General features: G+C 39.9%; 1 protein-coding gene across 1 annotated transcript in view; it reads right to left on the reverse strand.

Annotated features, from left to right (window-relative positions):
• Positions 1 to 19,571, reverse strand: part of LOC115213361 (double zinc ribbon and ankyrin repeat-containing protein 1) — a 74,162-nt gene that overhangs the window by 52,755 nt on the left and 1,836 nt on the right. The window contains exons 2-5 of the mRNA XM_029782302.2: positions 17,806 to 17,939; positions 1,591 to 1,747; positions 1,340 to 1,469; positions 354 to 450 (exon numbers count right to left, since the gene is read on the reverse strand). Coding sequence (XP_029638162.1) covers positions 354 to 450; positions 1,340 to 1,469; positions 1,591 to 1,747; positions 17,806 to 17,914 — 493 coding nt within the window. The 5' untranslated portion in view covers positions 17,915 to 17,939. The remainder of the gene's footprint in view (positions 1 to 353; positions 451 to 1,339; positions 1,470 to 1,590; positions 1,748 to 17,805; positions 17,940 to 19,571) is intronic.

Genomic DNA, 19,571 nt, shown 5'->3' on the forward strand with positions numbered 1-19,571 from the left:
CTGGCAGAGTTTCTACAGCTGGATGCCCTTCCTAACGCCAAAATATATGTATATATATCTGTATGTATATATATATATATATATATATATATGTATGTATATATGTATGTGTATATGTTTGTGTGTCTGTGTTTGTCCCTCCAACATCGCTTGACAACCAATGCTGGTGTGTTTACGTCCCCCGTAACTTAGCAGTTCAGCAAAAGAGACCGATAGAATAAGTACTGGGCTTACAAAGAATAAGTCCTGGGGGTCGATATGCTCGACTAAAAAGGGCAGTGCTCCAGCATGGCCGCAGTCAAATGACTGAAACAAGTAAAAGAGCAAAAGAGAATGAACGAAGATAAACTTACTGGACATTAAAAACGTGGCATCATTTGGTGATGGACTTGTGGCCCAAGCAGGTTTTAGTACCATTTGGAAATTTTTCATGGACCGCTTCTTCTCTAACTACAGAAACATAAACACCAATTTAATGAGATTTGTGGGAAAAAAATAATTGTAAGTAAAATTAAGAGTTGAGTTAATTACTGAACTAATTGATTATTCAATACTATCAAGTAATTTATTATTTTCGCTCATTCTGTAATGTTTGTTGCTTTGTAGGAAATATAAGAATAAGTTTGGCAAATTCAGACTTTTGTTGTTCATGATTCGTACAGAGGAAGAGAGGAAGGAAGGAAAGAAGGAAAGGAGGGACGGACAGACGGACGGACGGACGAAGAAAGGATAGGGAGGGAGGAAGAGAGGCAGGGAGGAAGGAAGGAAAGGAGGGACGGACAGACGGACGGACGGACGAAGAAAGGAAGGAAGGGAGGATAGGGAGGGAGGAAGAGAGGCAGGGAGGAAGGAAGGAAGGAAAGGAGGGACGGACAGACGGATGGACAAAGAAAGGAAGGAAGGGAGGATAGGGAGGGAGGAAGATAGGCAGGGAGGAAGAGAGGGAGGAGGAAAGAAGGAAAGGAGGGATGGCCGGACAAAGAAAGGAAGGAAGGGAGGGAGGATAGGGAGGGAGGAAGAGAGGGGGGAGGAAGGAAGGAAAGAAGGGACAGCCGGCCAGACGGACAAAGGAAGGAAGGAATGGAGGTGGGAAGGGAGGAAAGAAGGAAGGAAGGAAGGAAGGAAGGAAGGAAGCAGGAAGGAAAAGGAAAGAGAAAGAAAGAACGGAAGAATGAAAAAGAGAAAAAGAAAAAGAGGGAGAGTGAGAGGAATCAAAACATTTTGTTTTGATGCTCTACCAATTCTGCAAATCTCACACTTAATTCCTTCATTTATTGACGACTGATCACAAAAATAAAAAAAACAAAAAAACAAAAAAAAAAAAAAACCCCCGCCTCACTTTTGCTTTCTCTTCAGCCACTTCTTCCTGAAAGTCGAGGCCATCGTTGTTGGCAGGAAGCGATTCAGTTGCAGGGACATATTCCACATCAAATGTTTTGGTGACAATATTACTTTCTTTAACTCCATCTCTAGAAATACAACAAGAATATACATGTGACTAAGTGTCACTAGCTCATCATTTTGATTCTAAATCTGCAAAATCAAGGCTGCTCTGGTGTTTAAAGAACTACAGAAAACTTTGAGACTTACTTTGACACAGCCACGGCTTTAAGGGTCACTTTGCCGGCAGGAAGAGGGAATGGGCCCTTATAGGTGAGCGTGCAAAACTCCGGTGTCCTTTTTAGAGGAAAAGCTTCAGGTTTTGTCCCATTTAATGTGTAAAAGATATCAACTTCTGAATTTCCACCTTTAAAATAGAGAACAAAAAAGAATTAACTTTAAATGCTTGTATTATTGAATCACAAGTACTCATTCCTGTACACACACATACATGAACACATATATATATATATTATATATAATATATATATATAATATATATATATATATATATATATTATAAGTAGTTGAATGAATTATCCTAGTATGGATAATTCGGTTAACCAATACCTGGGTAGCAAAATTCACGTCAGAAACATATGTCGAGAATAAAGGAATTTTGTTAAATCATCATTCAACTCCATTCTTTCATTTATTTATATATATATATATATATATATATATATATCATCATCATCATCATCATCGTTTAGCGTCCGCTTTCCATGCTAGCATGGGTTGGACGGTTCTACTGGGGTCTGTGAAGCCAGAAGGCTTCATCAGGCCCAGTCAAATCTGGCAGTGTTTCTATCTACGGCTGGATGCCCTTCCTAATGCCAACCACTCCGTGAGTGTAGTGGGTGCTTTTTTACGTGCCACCCGCACTGGTGCCAGACAGAGCTGGCAAACGGCCACGAACGGATGGTGCTTTTTATGTGCCACCAACACGAGGGCCAGGCGAGGCTGGCAACGGACATGAAACGGGCGGTGCTGGCAATGGTCGCGAAACGGAAGGTTCTCTTACATGCCACCGGCACTGGTAACACATCTCATGCAATTTCCATTGATCGATTTCCATTGATCGATTTCGATTCTGATCCTCACTTGCCTCAACGGGTCTTCACAAGTAGAGTTTCGACATGCCACCGGCACTGGTACACATCCCGCAATTTCCATTGATCGATTTCGATTCTGATCCTCACTTGCCTCAACACGTCTTCACAAGTAGAGTTTTGTGTCCCAAGAAGGAAGTATGCATACGTAGGCTGGCTCCATCCCATGTAGAAGGCCACGGGTTATGGACTCACTTGTCCTGCCAGGTCTTCTCGTGCACAGCACACTTCCAGAGGCCTCGTTCTCTAGTCATTTCCTCAGTGAGACCTAAAGTTCGAAGGTCGTGCTTCACCACCTCGTCCCAGGTTTTCCTGGTCTGCCTCTTCCACAGGTTCCCTCAACTGCTAGGGTGTGGCACTTTTTCACACAACTATCTTCATCCATTCTCGCCACATGACCATACCAGCGCAAACGTCTCTCTCTTGCACACCACAACTGATGCTTCTTAGGTCCAGCTTTTCTCTCAAGGTACTTACACTCTGCCGAGTGTGAGTACCGACTTACACATCCATCGGAGCATACTGGCTTCATTTCTTGCGAGCTTACGCATATCCTCAGCAGTCACGGCCATGTTTCACTGCCATGTAGCATTGCTGTTCGTAACACACGCATCATACAGTCTGCTTTTCACTCTGTGTGAGAGGCCTTTTGTCACCAGCAGAGGTAAGAGCTCTCTGAACTTTGCCCAAGCTATTCTTACTCTAGCAGTTACACTTTCAGCAACACCCGCCCCCGCTGCTGACTTGGTCACCTAGGTAACGGAAACTATCAACTATTTCTAGTTTTTCTCCCTGGAAAGTGACGCAATTGGGTCTCAGAGCATTTTCAGTGTTTATTGTTCCTGAGCATCTGCCACAAAAAACCATCTTCCTAGTTATCCTTCCTTTGACATTGCTGCATCTCTTATGTGTCCATAGCTTACACTTGGTGCATCTTATAGAGTTTCTACCTACACACCTTTTCTACAGATCGAGCAGGGCCATCTACCTGAAGGCGTTTGTGATTTGTCTACCTTCCTACTGATTACGACTTTGGTTTTAGCTAGATTGACTCTGAGGCCCTTCGATTCTAATCCTTGTTTCCACACCTGAAACTTCTCCTCCAGTTCTGATAGCGACTCAGCAATTAGAGCAAGGTCATCAGCAATAGAGGAGCTCCCAAGGGCATCCTGTCTTGAATTCCTCCGTTATTGCCTGGAGGACTATGATAAATAGGAGGGGGCTGATACTGAGCCTTGTGGACCCCTACCTCTACCCGGAATTCTTCACTGTACTCATTTCCAACCCTCACCCTACTAGCAGCGTCCCTATACATGGCCCGCACAGCTCTCACTAACCATTCATCTATCCCTAGTTTCCTCATTGGGCCCACCAGATAAGGGATCGGGGGACCCTGTCGAAGGCTTTCTCCATGTCAACAAAAGCAGGTACAGGGGCTTACTTTGGCTAGGTATTTCTCCTGCAGCTGCCTTACCAGGAATATAGCATCAGTAGTACTTTTCCCTGGCACAAACCAAACTGCATCTCATCTAAACTAACTCTCTCTCTAATTAGTTGGGCTATGACCCTATATATATATATATATATATATTATATATATATATATATATATACATATATATATATATATAATACATATATTATATATATAATACATATATATATAATATATAGATATACATATATATATATATATATATAATACATATATATATATCTATATATAATACATATATATATATATTATAATAATATATATATATCATATATATACATATATATATATATATATTCATACCTATATATATATATATCTATTACATATATATATATATATATATACCTAATATATATATACTATATATAATACATATATATATATATATATAATACATATATTATATATAATACATATATATATATATATAATACATATATATACTATATATAGTATATATATAAATTACTATATATATATAATATATATAATACACATATATATATATATATTATATAATACACATATATATCTAAATATATAATAATAGATATCTATATATATATATATATATATAAATATAACATATATATATATATAATACACATAATATCTATATTCTATATAATACATCTATATATATATATATACTCATACATATATATATATATATAATGATATAATCATACAGATATATATATATAATATAGTATTATATGATACATATATATATATTATATATAATATATATATTAATACATATATATATATAATATACTATCTAATATATAATACATATTATATATATATATATAGTATATATACTATAATACATATATATCTATATATATAATACAATATATATTATATAACATATATATAATATATATAGATACATATTATATATATACATATATATAATATATATATAATACTATATATATATATATATATATATAGTATAATATCATATATATATATATATATATATATACAATATCGATATATATATATATATATATATATTATATAATACATATATATATATCTTTAATATATATAATACATATATATCTATATAATAATTATATATATATAAATACATATCTATATATTATAATATATTATAGTAATATAATAGCATATATATATATTATATATAATTATATATAATAACATATATATATATATATATATATATAGTAACTACCTATATATTATATATATATTATATATATATATATAATAGATATATATATATATATTATATATATATAATACATATATATATATATATACTAATATATATATCATATATATATATAATATATATATATATATATATATTACTATATATATATATATATATATATATATATATAATCATATTATTATATATATATTCTATATAATCATCATCATCATCATCGGGAGGTGCAATGGCCCAGTGGTTAGGGCAGGCAGCAGACTCACGGTCATAGCATCGCAGTTTCGATTCCCAGACCAGGTGTTGTGAGTGTTTATTGAGCGAAAACACCTAAAGCTCCATGAGGTTCTGGCAGGGGGTGGTAGCGAACCCTGCTGTACTCTTTCACCACAACTTTCTCTCACTCTTTCTTCCTGTTTCCGTTGTACTTGTATGTCAAAGGGGCCAGCCTCGTCACATGCTGTGTCACGCTGAATCTCCCCCAAGAACTATGTTAAGGGTACACATGTCTGTGGAGCGCTCAGCCACTTGCACGTTAATTTCACGAGGAAGCTGTTTCGTTGATTGGATCAACTGGAACCCTCGTCGTCATAACCAATGGAGTGCCACGATATCATCATTATCATTTAATGTCCCATGCTGATAGTTTGACAAGATCTGCAGGGCCCAAAGTCTGCATCAATCTCCAGTGTCTGTTTTCACATGGCTTCTGCAGCTAGTTGACATTCCTAATGCCAACCTCTTTACAGCATGTAATGAAGGGTTTTGTTTTGTTTTTTTTTCCAAGCCTCCAACACTAATGATGGCACCACGCAGCTTTCAACACTATGAACCCTCAGGAAGCAACTTGATGCTAGGAGATGAGTATGAAAGAAGGGGTTGCAGAACAGAACAAATAGAGAACCTACATGGCCAGTTCCATTTTAGGAGAGAGGGTGGGAGTGACCGAGTGAAGCTAATGATGAGGTGACAGGGTGGATCTTGAAAGTATGAGGTGAATATGAATGAATGAGGCAGAGTGACCACAGCAGAAGACAAAAGGAAAGTGAAAGAAGGATGATGTTGAGTAGGTTGCAAGGCTAGGTAGGGAAGAAAGAGGCAGGGGTAGTTTATGAGGAGGGTGAGAAATACATAGTGTGGGAGGAGAAATATTTGGTGGTTCAATGAGAGCGGGGGAGGGGGGCAGATCAAAGAAAGTGATTCTGGGTAGTAAGAAAAATGGTATCAAGGAAGAACTGCAGCTGAGGAGGTGTAGGGGAGGGGGGAGTCTTGAGAGAAAAGGGAAGTAGGCAAAGAGCCTTCTTATGCATACACATACACACACAACTCTACCAGAACCCAGTTTTGCAGAGGTGAGTGGGTCTTCTTGAGAACCAGATATCCTGGTCCTTTCTCATCAACTCAAGGAATTGAGATTAGCCTCCACCCCTTTGCCCATGTCTTCTTGGGTCTCCTTCCTCCACAAAATCCATCCAAATTTAGTGACCAGCACTTCTTTATACAACTCGCCTCATCAATATACATGTTCATACCACTGCAGTCTTCTTTCTTGAATGCCACATCAGATTCCTTTTATGTCCAGTTCTTCTCCCAGCTCATTTACACTCTGTCATTTATATACTTATACTGCACATCCAATGGAGCATGCTTGTTTCACTTTCTTTCTTTTTTTTGTTCTTTTCCAGTTTCCTCAAGTCCTCAGCAATTAAGGCCCATGTCTCACTATCGTGCAGCATTGCAATTCTAAGAAAAGCATCATACAACCGGCTCTTCACTCCAAGGGAGAAGACCTTTGTTGTCAGCAGAAGACCTTTGTTGTAGCTCCCTCAACTTTCTCCAACCCATTCTTTCTCTAGCTACTGTACTTTCGGGGTGACCATCTTCCAAGCTAATTACATCTCCACTTCTTGTGAGCCATTGGGGCATTTAAGAGAGTCTGTTTCTGGGCTGCTCATAGTATGTACTACCCCAATGCATCTATCACATAAGAATCTTATATTCACTGATAGGGACTCCACAACGTCTCTTGCATGTTCATAGCTTACATAAGGTACAGCATGCGGAATTTGTACCTAGTCCTTTTCTGCATATTGAACAAGGCCATTTCCCAGAAGGTATCAGGGTCCTGCCTTCTTTCTTACTAAAACCTTTGTGCTTGCTAGCATTACCTTTAGACTTCTCAATACTATCCCTGCAACATCAGTTTACAATGATACTGCTATGCTAGATTTGATTAACTATACAGGTGGTAATCATCTTGATTAACTATCCAGGTGATAATCATCTTGATTAACTATCCAGGTGGTAATCATCTTGATTAAATATCCAAGTGGTAATCATCTCAACTATCCAGGTGATAATCCTGTACCCTGCTTCACCAGATATTTTGAACATCTCTGCAACTATCCCTGATAAATCCATAGCTTTCTCTCTTTTCATATCCTTGACCATTTTATCTTGTCTTGCTACTGTCAACTTGAATTGCTGATCTTTCTCTTGGGTCAGCATGAAGTAGCTGCAGTGAAAAGAATCATCCAACCTTTTGCCAGCAGGGAACACGGACATTAAATTATGATAAAATTGACAACAAGTGAATTTAAATTTATGCTCTTTGTGTCACACAATTTAATGTTGTAAGTAAATATTAAGCCAAAGAGGCAGAGACATTGAGCTTGCAGCTATCAATTGTACAAGCTGTTCACTGGAATCATGTCAGGAATCAATGAATAAGAAAAATGTTTGGGGAAAAAAAAATTTTAATAATAATAATAATCAGAAAAGGAAAGAAATAATAAACAACAAAAAAAAACCAAAAAAGTAATAAATTTCTGAGAAAGAGCAACGTCAACTTGATTGGGATTCTGTGAATAATTTACTTTGGAGTTTCAAATATTCATCATCATCATCGTTTAACGTCTGCTTTCCATGCTAGCATGGGTTGGACGATTTGACTGAGGTTTGGCGAACCAGATGGCTGCACCAGACTCCAATCTGATCTGGCAGAGTTTCTACAGCTGGATGCCCTTCCTAACACCAATCACTCCAAGAGTGTAGTGGGTGCTTTTTCACGTAACTCCGGCACGAGGGCCAGTCAGGCGGTACTGGCAACAGCCATGCTCAAATGTTGCTTTTTATGAGCCACCTGCACAGGAGCCAGTCCAGCGGCACTGGTAACGACCTCGCTCGAATGTTTTTTCACATGCCACCAGCACAAGTGCTATTAAGGCGACGCAGGTAACGATCACGCTTGAATGGTGCTTTTTACGTGCCATCGGCATGGAGGCCAGTTTGTTGCTCTGGCAAAGATCACGCTCATATGGTACTCTTAGCGCTCTACTAGCACGGATGCCAGTCATCGAATTTGATTTCGATTTTGATTTCACTTGCCTCAACAGGTCTTCACAAACAGAGTTTAGTGTCCAATGAAGGAAAGGCACGCATAAGTGGACTGGTCACACCCCGGTGTAGGCTACAAGGTTATGGTCTCACTTGCGCTTGCCGAGTTTCAAATCTTTTGTGAAAAAATATTCTGATAGTATAGCTGGTCGTTGCTGTTTAACCCCAACGTGTGGATACTGGTTGCTCTCATTCACACTTTAAATTTAAATTTCTATAATTTTGAATTTTTATCACTTCTTATTTTGAACTCGACAAAGACAGGCTCGCTGTTGAAATATCGTTCAACCAATAAAATATCTATTGCAATCACATCATGCTCGACATCTTGTCTATCATTATTGTTGTTGTTGTTGTTATTATTATTGAGTGAGAGAGCAGTTCATGCCATCAAAGCGACACTGGGGTAAAATATACAAAGCCCAGTATACCCATCATGACTACCCGTCTGATAAGGGTACGCCAGGCACATGCATCACAACCATATGTGTATGACAAGGTGATCTCATATCAAGATTAACAGTGCATGACCTTACAGGTGGGGCCCAGTTAGAATTTTCTTCAGTTCGAGTAGCCTATCCCGCTCAAAAGGTCCCTGAATAAGGTTTGTTTAAGGATGTTGAATGAACCACCCATGTTTCCAAAGGTGAATTATTCAAACCCCAAAGAATCCCTCTCAACACATGGCTATCATGCTCCCCCAATATTCCTGCTCGTGATCAGAGATGCACATATCGTCAGCCACTAAGGGACATGCTCAACTGGTTACGGTCAAACAACCGACAAGCAAATCTGTGGAATTGAGCAGAATATTTGCTGTAGCCCATCTTTTATACGAAGACAAAACAATGTACGTGATAACACTTCCAATCAGTTAAGATCAGAAGCCATGAGAGCCACTGCTGGTGGTGGTGGTGGTGGTGGTGGCAGCAGAACCACCACTACCACCATCAATAGCAAGTCAAAGGAAAAGGACCGGTGCCAATAACCTGTGAAAACATGCCTATAGGCGCAGGAGTGGCTGTGTGGTAAGTGGCTTGCTAACCAACCACATGGTTCCGGGTTCAGTCCCACTGCGTGGCATCTTAGGCAAGTGTCTTCTGCTATAGCCCCGGGCCGACCGATGCCTTGTGAGTGGATTTGGTAGACGGAAACTGAAAGAAGCCTGTCGTATATATGTATATTATATGTGTGTGTGTGCGGGTTTGTGTGTCTGTGTTTGTCCCCCTAGCATTGCTTGACAACCAATGCTGGTGTGTTTACGTCCCCGTAACTTAGCGGTTCGGCAAAAGAGACCGATAGAATAAGTACTGGGCTTACAAAGAATAAGTCCCGGGGTGATTTGATCGACTAAAGGCGGTGCTCCAGCATGGCCGCAGTCAAATGACTGAAACAAGTAAAAGAGTAAAAGAGAGAGACTGGTGCAGTTGATGCTAAACTGGAACTTTTACAGGTTCCTGTATGCTGGGGAATAAGTGGGCAGATGTAAGGATCCAGAACGTTGCAGTATTGAAGACGGAGATTGGGGTGAAGTGTTTAGTGCAGGGTTTGTTGGGATGAAGTGAGAATCAGAAAGTTTATTAGCAACAACAAACGAATCTCAATTGTAATTGGCAACCGGCTCTTGTTTCATTTTGTTTATAATAAATAATGTGTATGTGATGATGATACAAATGATTGTGCAGTGGCTGTGTGGTAAGTAGCTTGCTTACCAACCACATGGTTTCGGGCTCAGTCCCACTGCGTGGCATCTTGGGCAAGTGTCTTTTTCTATAGCCTCGGGCCGACCAAAGCCTTGTGAGTGGATTTGGTAGACGGAAACTGAAAGAAGCCCGTCGTATATATGTATATGTATATATGTATATATATATATGTGTGTGTGTGTGTGTGTGTGTGTTTGTGTGTCTGTGTTTGTCCCCGCCAACATCGCTTGACAACCGATGCTGGTGTGTTTACGTACCCGTAACTTAGCGGTTTGGCAAAAGAGACCGATAGAATAAGTACTAGGCTTACAAAGAATAAGTCCCAGGGTCGATTTGCTCGACTAAAGGTGGTGCTCCAGCATGGCCACAGTCAAATGACTGAAACAAGTAAGAGAAATAAGAGAAAAAAATGTAGTAAAAACTACATACAATGACATTTATAAAAAAAGAAAACATAGCAGTCAGCAGCCCCCACAAGATACAAGGGGATGCTGAAAAGTTTTTGGCTTTGGGTAAAAGAAAATACGGGAGGATCAGGTAATTATGATTTTATTCACTATATTCCCCTTTCAGATTCACACACTTATTGCAGTGGTCCTTCAGATTTTCTAAGCCCTGTAAAAGAACTCGAGCAGTTGGACCTCCAACCAGGTCTTTTGCAATACCCTTAAAGCCAGAAGTTTCCAGCACCCCTTCATACATAAATACTTTTATGAGACGAAACAGTTCTTCGTGGAACATTCCTTTATAATTATCGTCCTATAAAAATACAGACTATTGAAAAAAAAGATAATTAACCAAATGCCAGATTAAAGGTTGTAAATGTCAGAAACAAATGACTTGGGACACAACACAAACACTTTGAATAAATCAAAAGGCGTTAATTCTTTTATTCTTTCATTCTTTTACTTGTTTCAGTCATTTGAGTGGGGCCATGCTGGAGTACCGCCTTTAGTCAAGCAAATTGACCCAAGGACTTATTCTTTATAAGCCTAGTACTTATTCTATCGGTCTCTTTTGTTGAACTGCTAAGTTACGGGGAAGTAAACACACCAGCATCGGTTGTCAAGTGATGTTGGGGGGACAAACACAGACATACATATATATATCATCATCATCATCGTTTAACGTCCGTTTTCCATGCTAGCATGGGTTGGACGGTTCGGCCAGGGTTTGGGAAGCCAGGAGGCTGCACCAGGCTCCAGTCTGATCTGGCAGTGTTTCTACAGCTGGATGCCCTTCCTAACGCCAACCACTCCATGAGTGTAGTGGGTGCTTTTTACATGCCATCAGCACATGTGCCAGGGGAGGCTAGCAATGGCCACGATCAGTTGGTGCTTTTTATGTGCATTTTACATGCCATCGGCACAGGTATCACAACTACAATTTCCATTTGATTTTTTGATGTTGATGGTGATGTACTTTTATTTGTCAGGTATTCGCAGTCACAGCATATCTCCAGAGGTCTCAGTCTTTCGTCATTGCCTCTGTGAGACTCAACATTCGAAGATCATGCTTGACCACCTCATCCCATGTCTTCCTGGGTCTACCTCTACCCCGGATTCCTTCAACTTTTTGGGAGTGGCACTTCTTCACACATCTCTCCTCATCCATTCGTAGTACATGACCATACCAGCACAGACGTCTCTCTTGCACGCCACATCAATGCTTCTTATGTCTGGCATTTCTCTCAGGGCATTACATTCTGTCATGTATGCAGACTGACATTACACATCCAGCGGATCATGCTAGCTTCATTTCTTTCAAGCCTACATATGTCCTCTGTAGTCACAACCCACGTTTCACTACCGTGAAGCATGGCACTTCACACACATGCGTTGTACAATCTACCTTTCACTCTGAGTGAGAGACCCTTTGTCACCAGTAGGGGTAGGAACTTTCTAAACTTTGCCCAGGCCATATATATATATATATATATATATATATATATAGCTTGGGTGTGTGTACTGTTAGCTATTTTTTTTCCTCCGTCTTCCCTTTCTTGGATCTTTTCTTTTCCTATGTTTCTGACGAAGAGCTCCGCTCGAAACGTTAAACCCTCCTTCTTTCCTGAGCGTCCAATAATACTATACTTGTTCCACGTCCTTGCGTTGTTGTGTTTTCATGTTTGGATTAACTTTATTTATATATATATATATATATATATAATATATATATATATACATACATATGACAGGCTTCTTTCAGTTTCCGTCTACCAAATCCACTCACAATGCTTTGGTCGGCCTGAGGCTATAGTAGAAGACACTTGCCCATGGTACCACGCAGTGGGACTGAACCTGGAACCATGTGGTTGGTAAGCAAGCTGTAGTTGTTGATGTTGCATTTTAGCCCTGTGTTAGTCCTAATTGAGTTGACCTATGATCGAAGACATTCCAGCCATGACTATCCCATCTTTTTTAAAGCATTATGTATTTTAGACTACATTACTCTATGGGTCTTTTTCTAAGATAATAGATTGTGATTTAGGGGAGATGTGACTGCTATTACTAACAAATCTAGCAACCATGAAGAGGACCCCTCATTGGGTTGTCATTAAATGTGGCTCTGGATAGAAAGAGAACGATTAGAAACAGTTGATGCAAAAGTTATCTTTTGTGTCTTGAGCCAATGAACCACCATCTACTTGGTTACTTGACTTGCTAAAATAACAGTGAAGTCTGCCCTAAATCACATTACTATCTTAAACAAGGAAGGGCACATTTTACAATGTGGCTTCACATATAGAAATGGATGGATTGTGCCAGGTGGAATTCCTTTAATCAAAAGTTTAGTCAATCACAGCTGACGTAGAGTTTAACAATTATTTTTATATTTAGTACTAGCACCCTAGCGGTTGAGGGAACCTGTGGAAGAGGCAGACCCAGGAAAACCTGGGACGAGGTGGTGAAGCACGACCTTCGAACTTTAGGTCTCACTGAGGAAATGACTAGAGACCGAGACCTCTGGAAGTGTACTGTGCGCGAGAAGACCCGGCAGGACAAGTGAGTCCATAACCCGTGGCCTTCTACATGGGATGGAGCCAGCCTACATATGCATACCTTCCCTTCTTGGGACACAAAACTCTACTTGTGAAGACGTGATGAGGCAAGTGAGGATCAGAATCGAAATCGATCAATGGAAATTGCGGATGTGCTACCAGTGCCGGTGGCATGTCAAAACTCTGCTTGTGAAGACCCGTTGAGGCAAGTGACGATCAGAATCGAAATCGATCAATGGAAATCGATCAATGGAAATCGATCAATGGAAATTGCAGATGTGTTACCAGTGCCGGTGGCATGTAAGAGAACTTTCCGTTTCACGACCGTTGCCAGCACCGCCCCGTTTCGTGTCCGTTGCCAGCCTCGCCTGGCCCTCGTGCCGGTGGCACATAAAAAGCACCATCCGTTCGTGGTCGTTTGCCAGCTCTGTCTGGCACCAGTGCGGGTGGCACGTAAAAAGCACCCACTACACTCACGGAGTGGTTGGCGTTAGGAAGGGCATCCAGCCGTAGAAACACTGCCAGATTTGACTGGGCCTGATGAAGCCTTCTGGCTTCACAGACCCCAGTAGAACCGTCCAACCCATGCTAGCATGGAAAACGGACGCTAAACGATGATGATGATGATGAGTATTGCCTGGCGTTGCTCGGGTTTGTAAGGGAAATAACTATAAAGCATTTTTAGAGAGTTATAACCAAAAAATAGCAAAAAAATGCATTAAAAATAGGAAAAAAATGATGGTAAATTTTTTTTTTAAATCATTGACTCATCGTAGACATTTTTAGAGAGTTACTTCCCTTATATAATGGCGAAAAAATGCATTAAAATGGAAAAAAATGATGGTAAATTTTTTTTTAAATCGTTGACTCATCACAGACATTTTTAGAGAGTTACTTCCCTTATATAATAGCGAAAAATGCATTAAAATGGAAAAAAATGATGGTAAATTATTTTTTAAATCATAGACTCATCGTAGACGCGCACTAATACCCAGAAGGGCTCGATATGAATCACGACTATAAGATACCCGAATTTGGTTAAACTGCACCGCAAAATGTGGGAGTAGTTAGGAATCTAAATCTTACTTTTATATATAAAGATATAAACTCAGATTTTATGTGTTAACATTTAATACATGAATTATTATCATGTACAGTGGTGCATCTGGGTGCACAGAATAATGTCACACTTCAAATATTTGCTTTCTTCTTTGACCTTGAAGTCAACTCCTGCTTGTATCTCATTTTTTCTTTAATCACTTTCGTTATCTCCCTTCTATTCACTCTCCTCTTATCTACCTAGTCTTAATCCCTCAACCCTTCACAAGTAATCACCATCACAACCTGCCAAAACATTTCCTTTCTTGAGTGAAGGAAGGAGCCTGCATGAGCTCATTCAACCAACTAGAAATAGTAGCCAAATATCCCTCAAATCAAGTCCTGCTATCTTGAAAGGAACAAAATAGTAATTTAATGTCAATGCTAATGACTTGGAAAAATAGAATTTTTCGGTGGAAATAGTAGCCAAATATCCCTCAAATCAAGTCCTGCTATCTTGAAAGGAACAAAATAGTAATTTAATGTCAATGCTAATGACTTTGAAAAATAGAATTTTTCAGTGGGGAAATGAATGTAGAGAGTTTTATTAAATCAATTGTTAAAATATTAAATCCATGAATTGATTAATTAAAATACACAAATTTTTGACAAGTATACATTTGGCTGTCATTTTATTGATTTCTCTTTGAAAACTAATATTCATGATTCAGTTAAGTCACCAGCTGTGGAAATCTAGAAGTGATTTATATGAAACAATAGAGTCTGAAATGACTAAAGCTGGACTGCATCAAAAGAACAGTAAAGGCAAACAGGTCAGAAAGTAGGAGAAGTTAGTTTACTATGAAGAAAAAGACTGGTTTCAAGTTTCAAGCAGAGCTCCTCTTCTTCAAGAAAAAAAAAAGAAAAAGCAAGAAATGACTTAACAATACTAAATTATAATTATTTCAAATTTTGGCAAAAGGTTAGCAGTTTCAGGAAAGAGAATAAGCTGATTACATTGACCCTTGCACTCAACAGATGTTTATTTGATCAACCCCCGAAAGGATGAAAGGCAAAGTCAACCGCAGCAGAATTTGAAGTTTGAACGTAAAGACAGACAAAATGCTGCTAACTCACTGGCATCAACCACACTCAAGTGGTGCTTTTTACGTGGTGCTGACATGGGAGCAAATCAGCCGGCACTGGCATCAACTATGCTCAAATGGTGCTTTTTATGTGCCATCGACATGGGAGCAAGTCAACCGGCACTGGTATCAACCACGCTCAAATGGTGCTTTTTATGTGCCACTGGCATGGGAGCCGGTCAGGCAGCACTGGCATCAACCACGCTTGAATGGTGCTTTTTGCCATAATAATAATAATAATCCTCTCTACTACAAGGCCTAAAATTTGGGGGCAGAGGACTAGTTGATTACATTGAGCCTAATGCATAACTGGTACTTATTTTATCGACCCTGAAAGGATGAAAGGCAATGTCGACCTAGGTGGAATCTGAACTCAGAATGTCAGGATGGACAAAATGCTGCCAAGCACTTCACCTGCTGTGCTAATGGTTCTGCCAACTCACTACCTTCTTAATAATAATAATAATAATAATAATAATAATACTTTCAATATAAAAAAAAAACTATAAAAACAAAACAAAAAACTGCACAAGGTGCAGCCTTGCCAGATCCTGTCAAACTATCCAAGCCATGGAAAATGGATATTAAATGATGTTGATGATGATGATGGTCATGATGAGGGTGGTGGTGGTGGTGGTGGTGGTGGTTGATGATGATGGTTGTGGATGATGATGATGGTTGTTGATGATGGTGATGATGAAGATGATGATGATGGTCATGATGAGGTTGGTGGTGGTGGTGGTGGTGGTGATGAGGATTGGTGTGGATGATGTGATGATGGTGTGGATGATGATGATGATGAAGATGATGATGATGGTCATGATGAGGGTGGTGGTGGTGGTGGTGGTGGTGATGATGATGGTGTTGATGATGATGATGATGAAGATGATGATGATGGTCATGATGAGGGTGGTGGTGGTGGTGGTGATGATGATGGTGTGGATGATGATGATGGTGTTGATGATGATGATGATGAAGATGATGATGATGGTCATGATGAGGGTGGTGGTGGTGGTGGTGGTGGTGATGATGATGGTGTGATGATGATGATGATGGTCATGATGAGGGTGGGGGTGTGGTGGTGATGATGATTGGTGTTGATGATGATGATGATGTCATGATGAGGGTGGTGGGTGGTGGTGGTGTGGTGGTGGGATGATGATGGTGGTGGCTGATGATGATGTGTTGATGATGAGATGATGAGATGATGAGATGGTAATGATGGAGGGTGGTGGTGGTGGTGGTGGTGGTGATGATGATGGTGTGGATGATGATGATGGTGTTGTTGATGATGATGATGATGAAGATGATGATGATGGTCATTGATGAGGGTGGTGGTGGTGGTGGTGGTGGTGGTGATGGATGATGGTGTGATGATGTGATGAGGTGATGATGGGGTGGTGGTGGTGTGGTGTGGTGGTGTTGGTGGTGGTTGATGATGATGATGGTGGTGGATGATGATGATGGTGTTGATGATGATGATGATGAAGATGATGAGGTGATGGTCATGATGAGGGTGGTGGTGGGTGGTGGTGATGATGATGGTGTGGATGATGATGATGGTGTTGATAATGATGATGATGATGAAGATGATGATGATGGTCATGATGAGGGTGGTGGGGTGGTTGGTGGGGTGATGATGATGGTGTGGATGATGATGATGGTGTTGTTGATGATGATGATGATGAAGATGATGATGATGGTCATGATGAGGGTGGTGATTGTGGTGGTGGTAATGATGATGGTGTTGATGATGATGATGATGGTCATGATGAGGGTGGTGGTGGTGGTGGTGGTGGTGATGATGATGGTGTGGATGATGATGATGGTGTTGATGATGATGATGATGAAGATGATGATGATGGTCATGATGAGGGTGGTGGTGGTGGTGGTGATGATGATGGTGTTGATGATGATGATGATGGTCATGATGAGGGTGGTGGTGGTGGTTGTGCTGATGGGGATGATGATGGTGTTGATGATGATGGTGATAGTGGTGGTGGTGGTGGTGATGACGGTGATACAATCTGAGGGTGGCTGTACAGTGAAAGCATACAGTAGTAGTAGTAAAAGCATTAGCAGTGGTAGTAGTGGTGGTAGCGGCAGGGATAACAGTGGCAACAGTAGTAATACTTGTGGTGGCAGTGATGGTAGCAGTGGTGCTGGTGGTTGTAGCTACAGTAGTAGTAGTAGCAGCAGCAGCAGCAGCCACCGTTGTCTCTTAATACATTCCATCATGATACAACAGTCCAAGTTAGAAATGGAGGGAGAAAGTAATAATAACGGACCAACATAGAAATACAGAAATATAGAAAAGATAAATACTTGAACAGAGAGCGATCTTGGTGTTTGTATCTATGGATGCTTTCGGTTTACCGAGTTGAGGAACCCTCATGGGTATCACCATGGGAACAGGTACAGAACCAGCTGTCATCGTTAGAGCTCCCTCTACACACAATCTGAAAAATAAATAAGACAACATGTTACTTTTCAAACATGAGCCTAAAGTGGGTTGTTTTGAATATAAACAAATCAATCAGTTATGCTGGATTTTTACTCTACATCGGGGCAAGATTTATGGAATCTGAGATAAAGGTTGGGAGGTAGGTCAGTTGAAGAGCATTGATCTTTGGCAGATATAATCACAGGTTTGAAGTCTTAGAAGTGAAACCACACAAAATTAATCAATGATCCTGCATATTTCAGCTGCTTTGTGGTAACAGAAGTGAAAATTTAAGGCGCAGGCATGGCTGTGTGGCAAGAAGCTTGCTTCCAAACCACATGGTTCCGGGTTCAGTCCCACTGTGTGGTTACTTTGGGCAAATGTCTTCTGCTATAGCCTTGGGCTAGCCAAAGGCTTGCAAGTGGATTTTGTAGATGGAAAGTGAAAGAAGCCTATTGTATACATATACACACACGCTTTTTTCAGTCATTTGACTGTGGCCATGCTGGAGCATCGCCTTTAGTTGAGCAAATCAACTTGCTGAACCGCTAAGTTACGGGGACGTAAACACACCAGCATTGGTTGTCAAGCAATGCTGAGAGGACAAACACAGACAAATAAAGATATACACATATATACATATATATGTGACGACTGTGCCCTGTGTAGTTACAGACTGCTCTTTTGCAAAGCATGGTACCTGTTCAGCCACCCTACCAAGGAAATGGCAAATTCATGAGGCTGTAGCATGGCGATTGTGAAGAGGTAGTGGAAGAGCTCAACTGAGCCAACAGTGCTTCTTACATGGATGCTGAGAGAAGCAATTCTACAATATCAGCGGTCAAGATTATCAAGCTCAATCAAGAGAGCAACTGCAATACATTGATAGAGGTGGCGTCCATGGTTGTGTAATCTTTATATATAAAAGTGAGGTTGTGTGCTGTCTGTCTCCTACGATTTAGATTTCAAACTACTCCCACATTTTGCGGTGCAGTTTAACCAAAACCGGATATCTTATAGTCGTGATTCATATCAAGCCCTTCTGGGTATTAGCGCGCGTCTACAATGAGTCTACGATTTTTAAAAAAAAATTACCATCATTTTTTTCCATTTTAATGCATTTTTTCACTATTATATAAGGGAAGTAACTCTCTAAAAATGTCTGTGATGAGTCAACGATTTAAAAAAAAATTACCATCATTTTTTTTCCATTTTTAATGCATTTTTTTGCTATTTTTTGGCTATAACTCTCTAAAAATGCTTATATAGTTATTTCCCTTACAAACCCGAGCAACGCCGGGCGATACTGCTAGTCAGCTAATAAAAGATGCCCTATGACTCAGGTTCCCAATTCAAAATCGTTATAATGGAATTGGATGGCGACAGAGAGTCGTGGGAATCTGCAAAAGCAGCAAAAAGTGAAAAATACAGAGTTCAAGTACACTGCAGCCCGTCAGAAAAGTTTAGGTGACAGAAAGCAGACATATTAGTCAAGTAAAGTAAGACAGCGATGAAAGCTAGAAATACATGCACAGTACACAGAATAAAACAGAAAAAGGCAGAAAAGTGAACATTAAAAGAATCATTACGAGGAAAGGATGCATAGATATGTCAGGAGTAATGTTGGTGAATTTCAGGAAGCATGGAA

The sequence above is a fragment of the Octopus sinensis genome, linkage group LG6, assembly GCF_006345805.1.
Source record: "Octopus sinensis linkage group LG6, ASM634580v1, whole genome shotgun sequence".
Classification (NCBI taxonomy): Eukaryota; Metazoa; Mollusca; class Cephalopoda; order Octopoda; family Octopodidae; genus Octopus; species Octopus sinensis.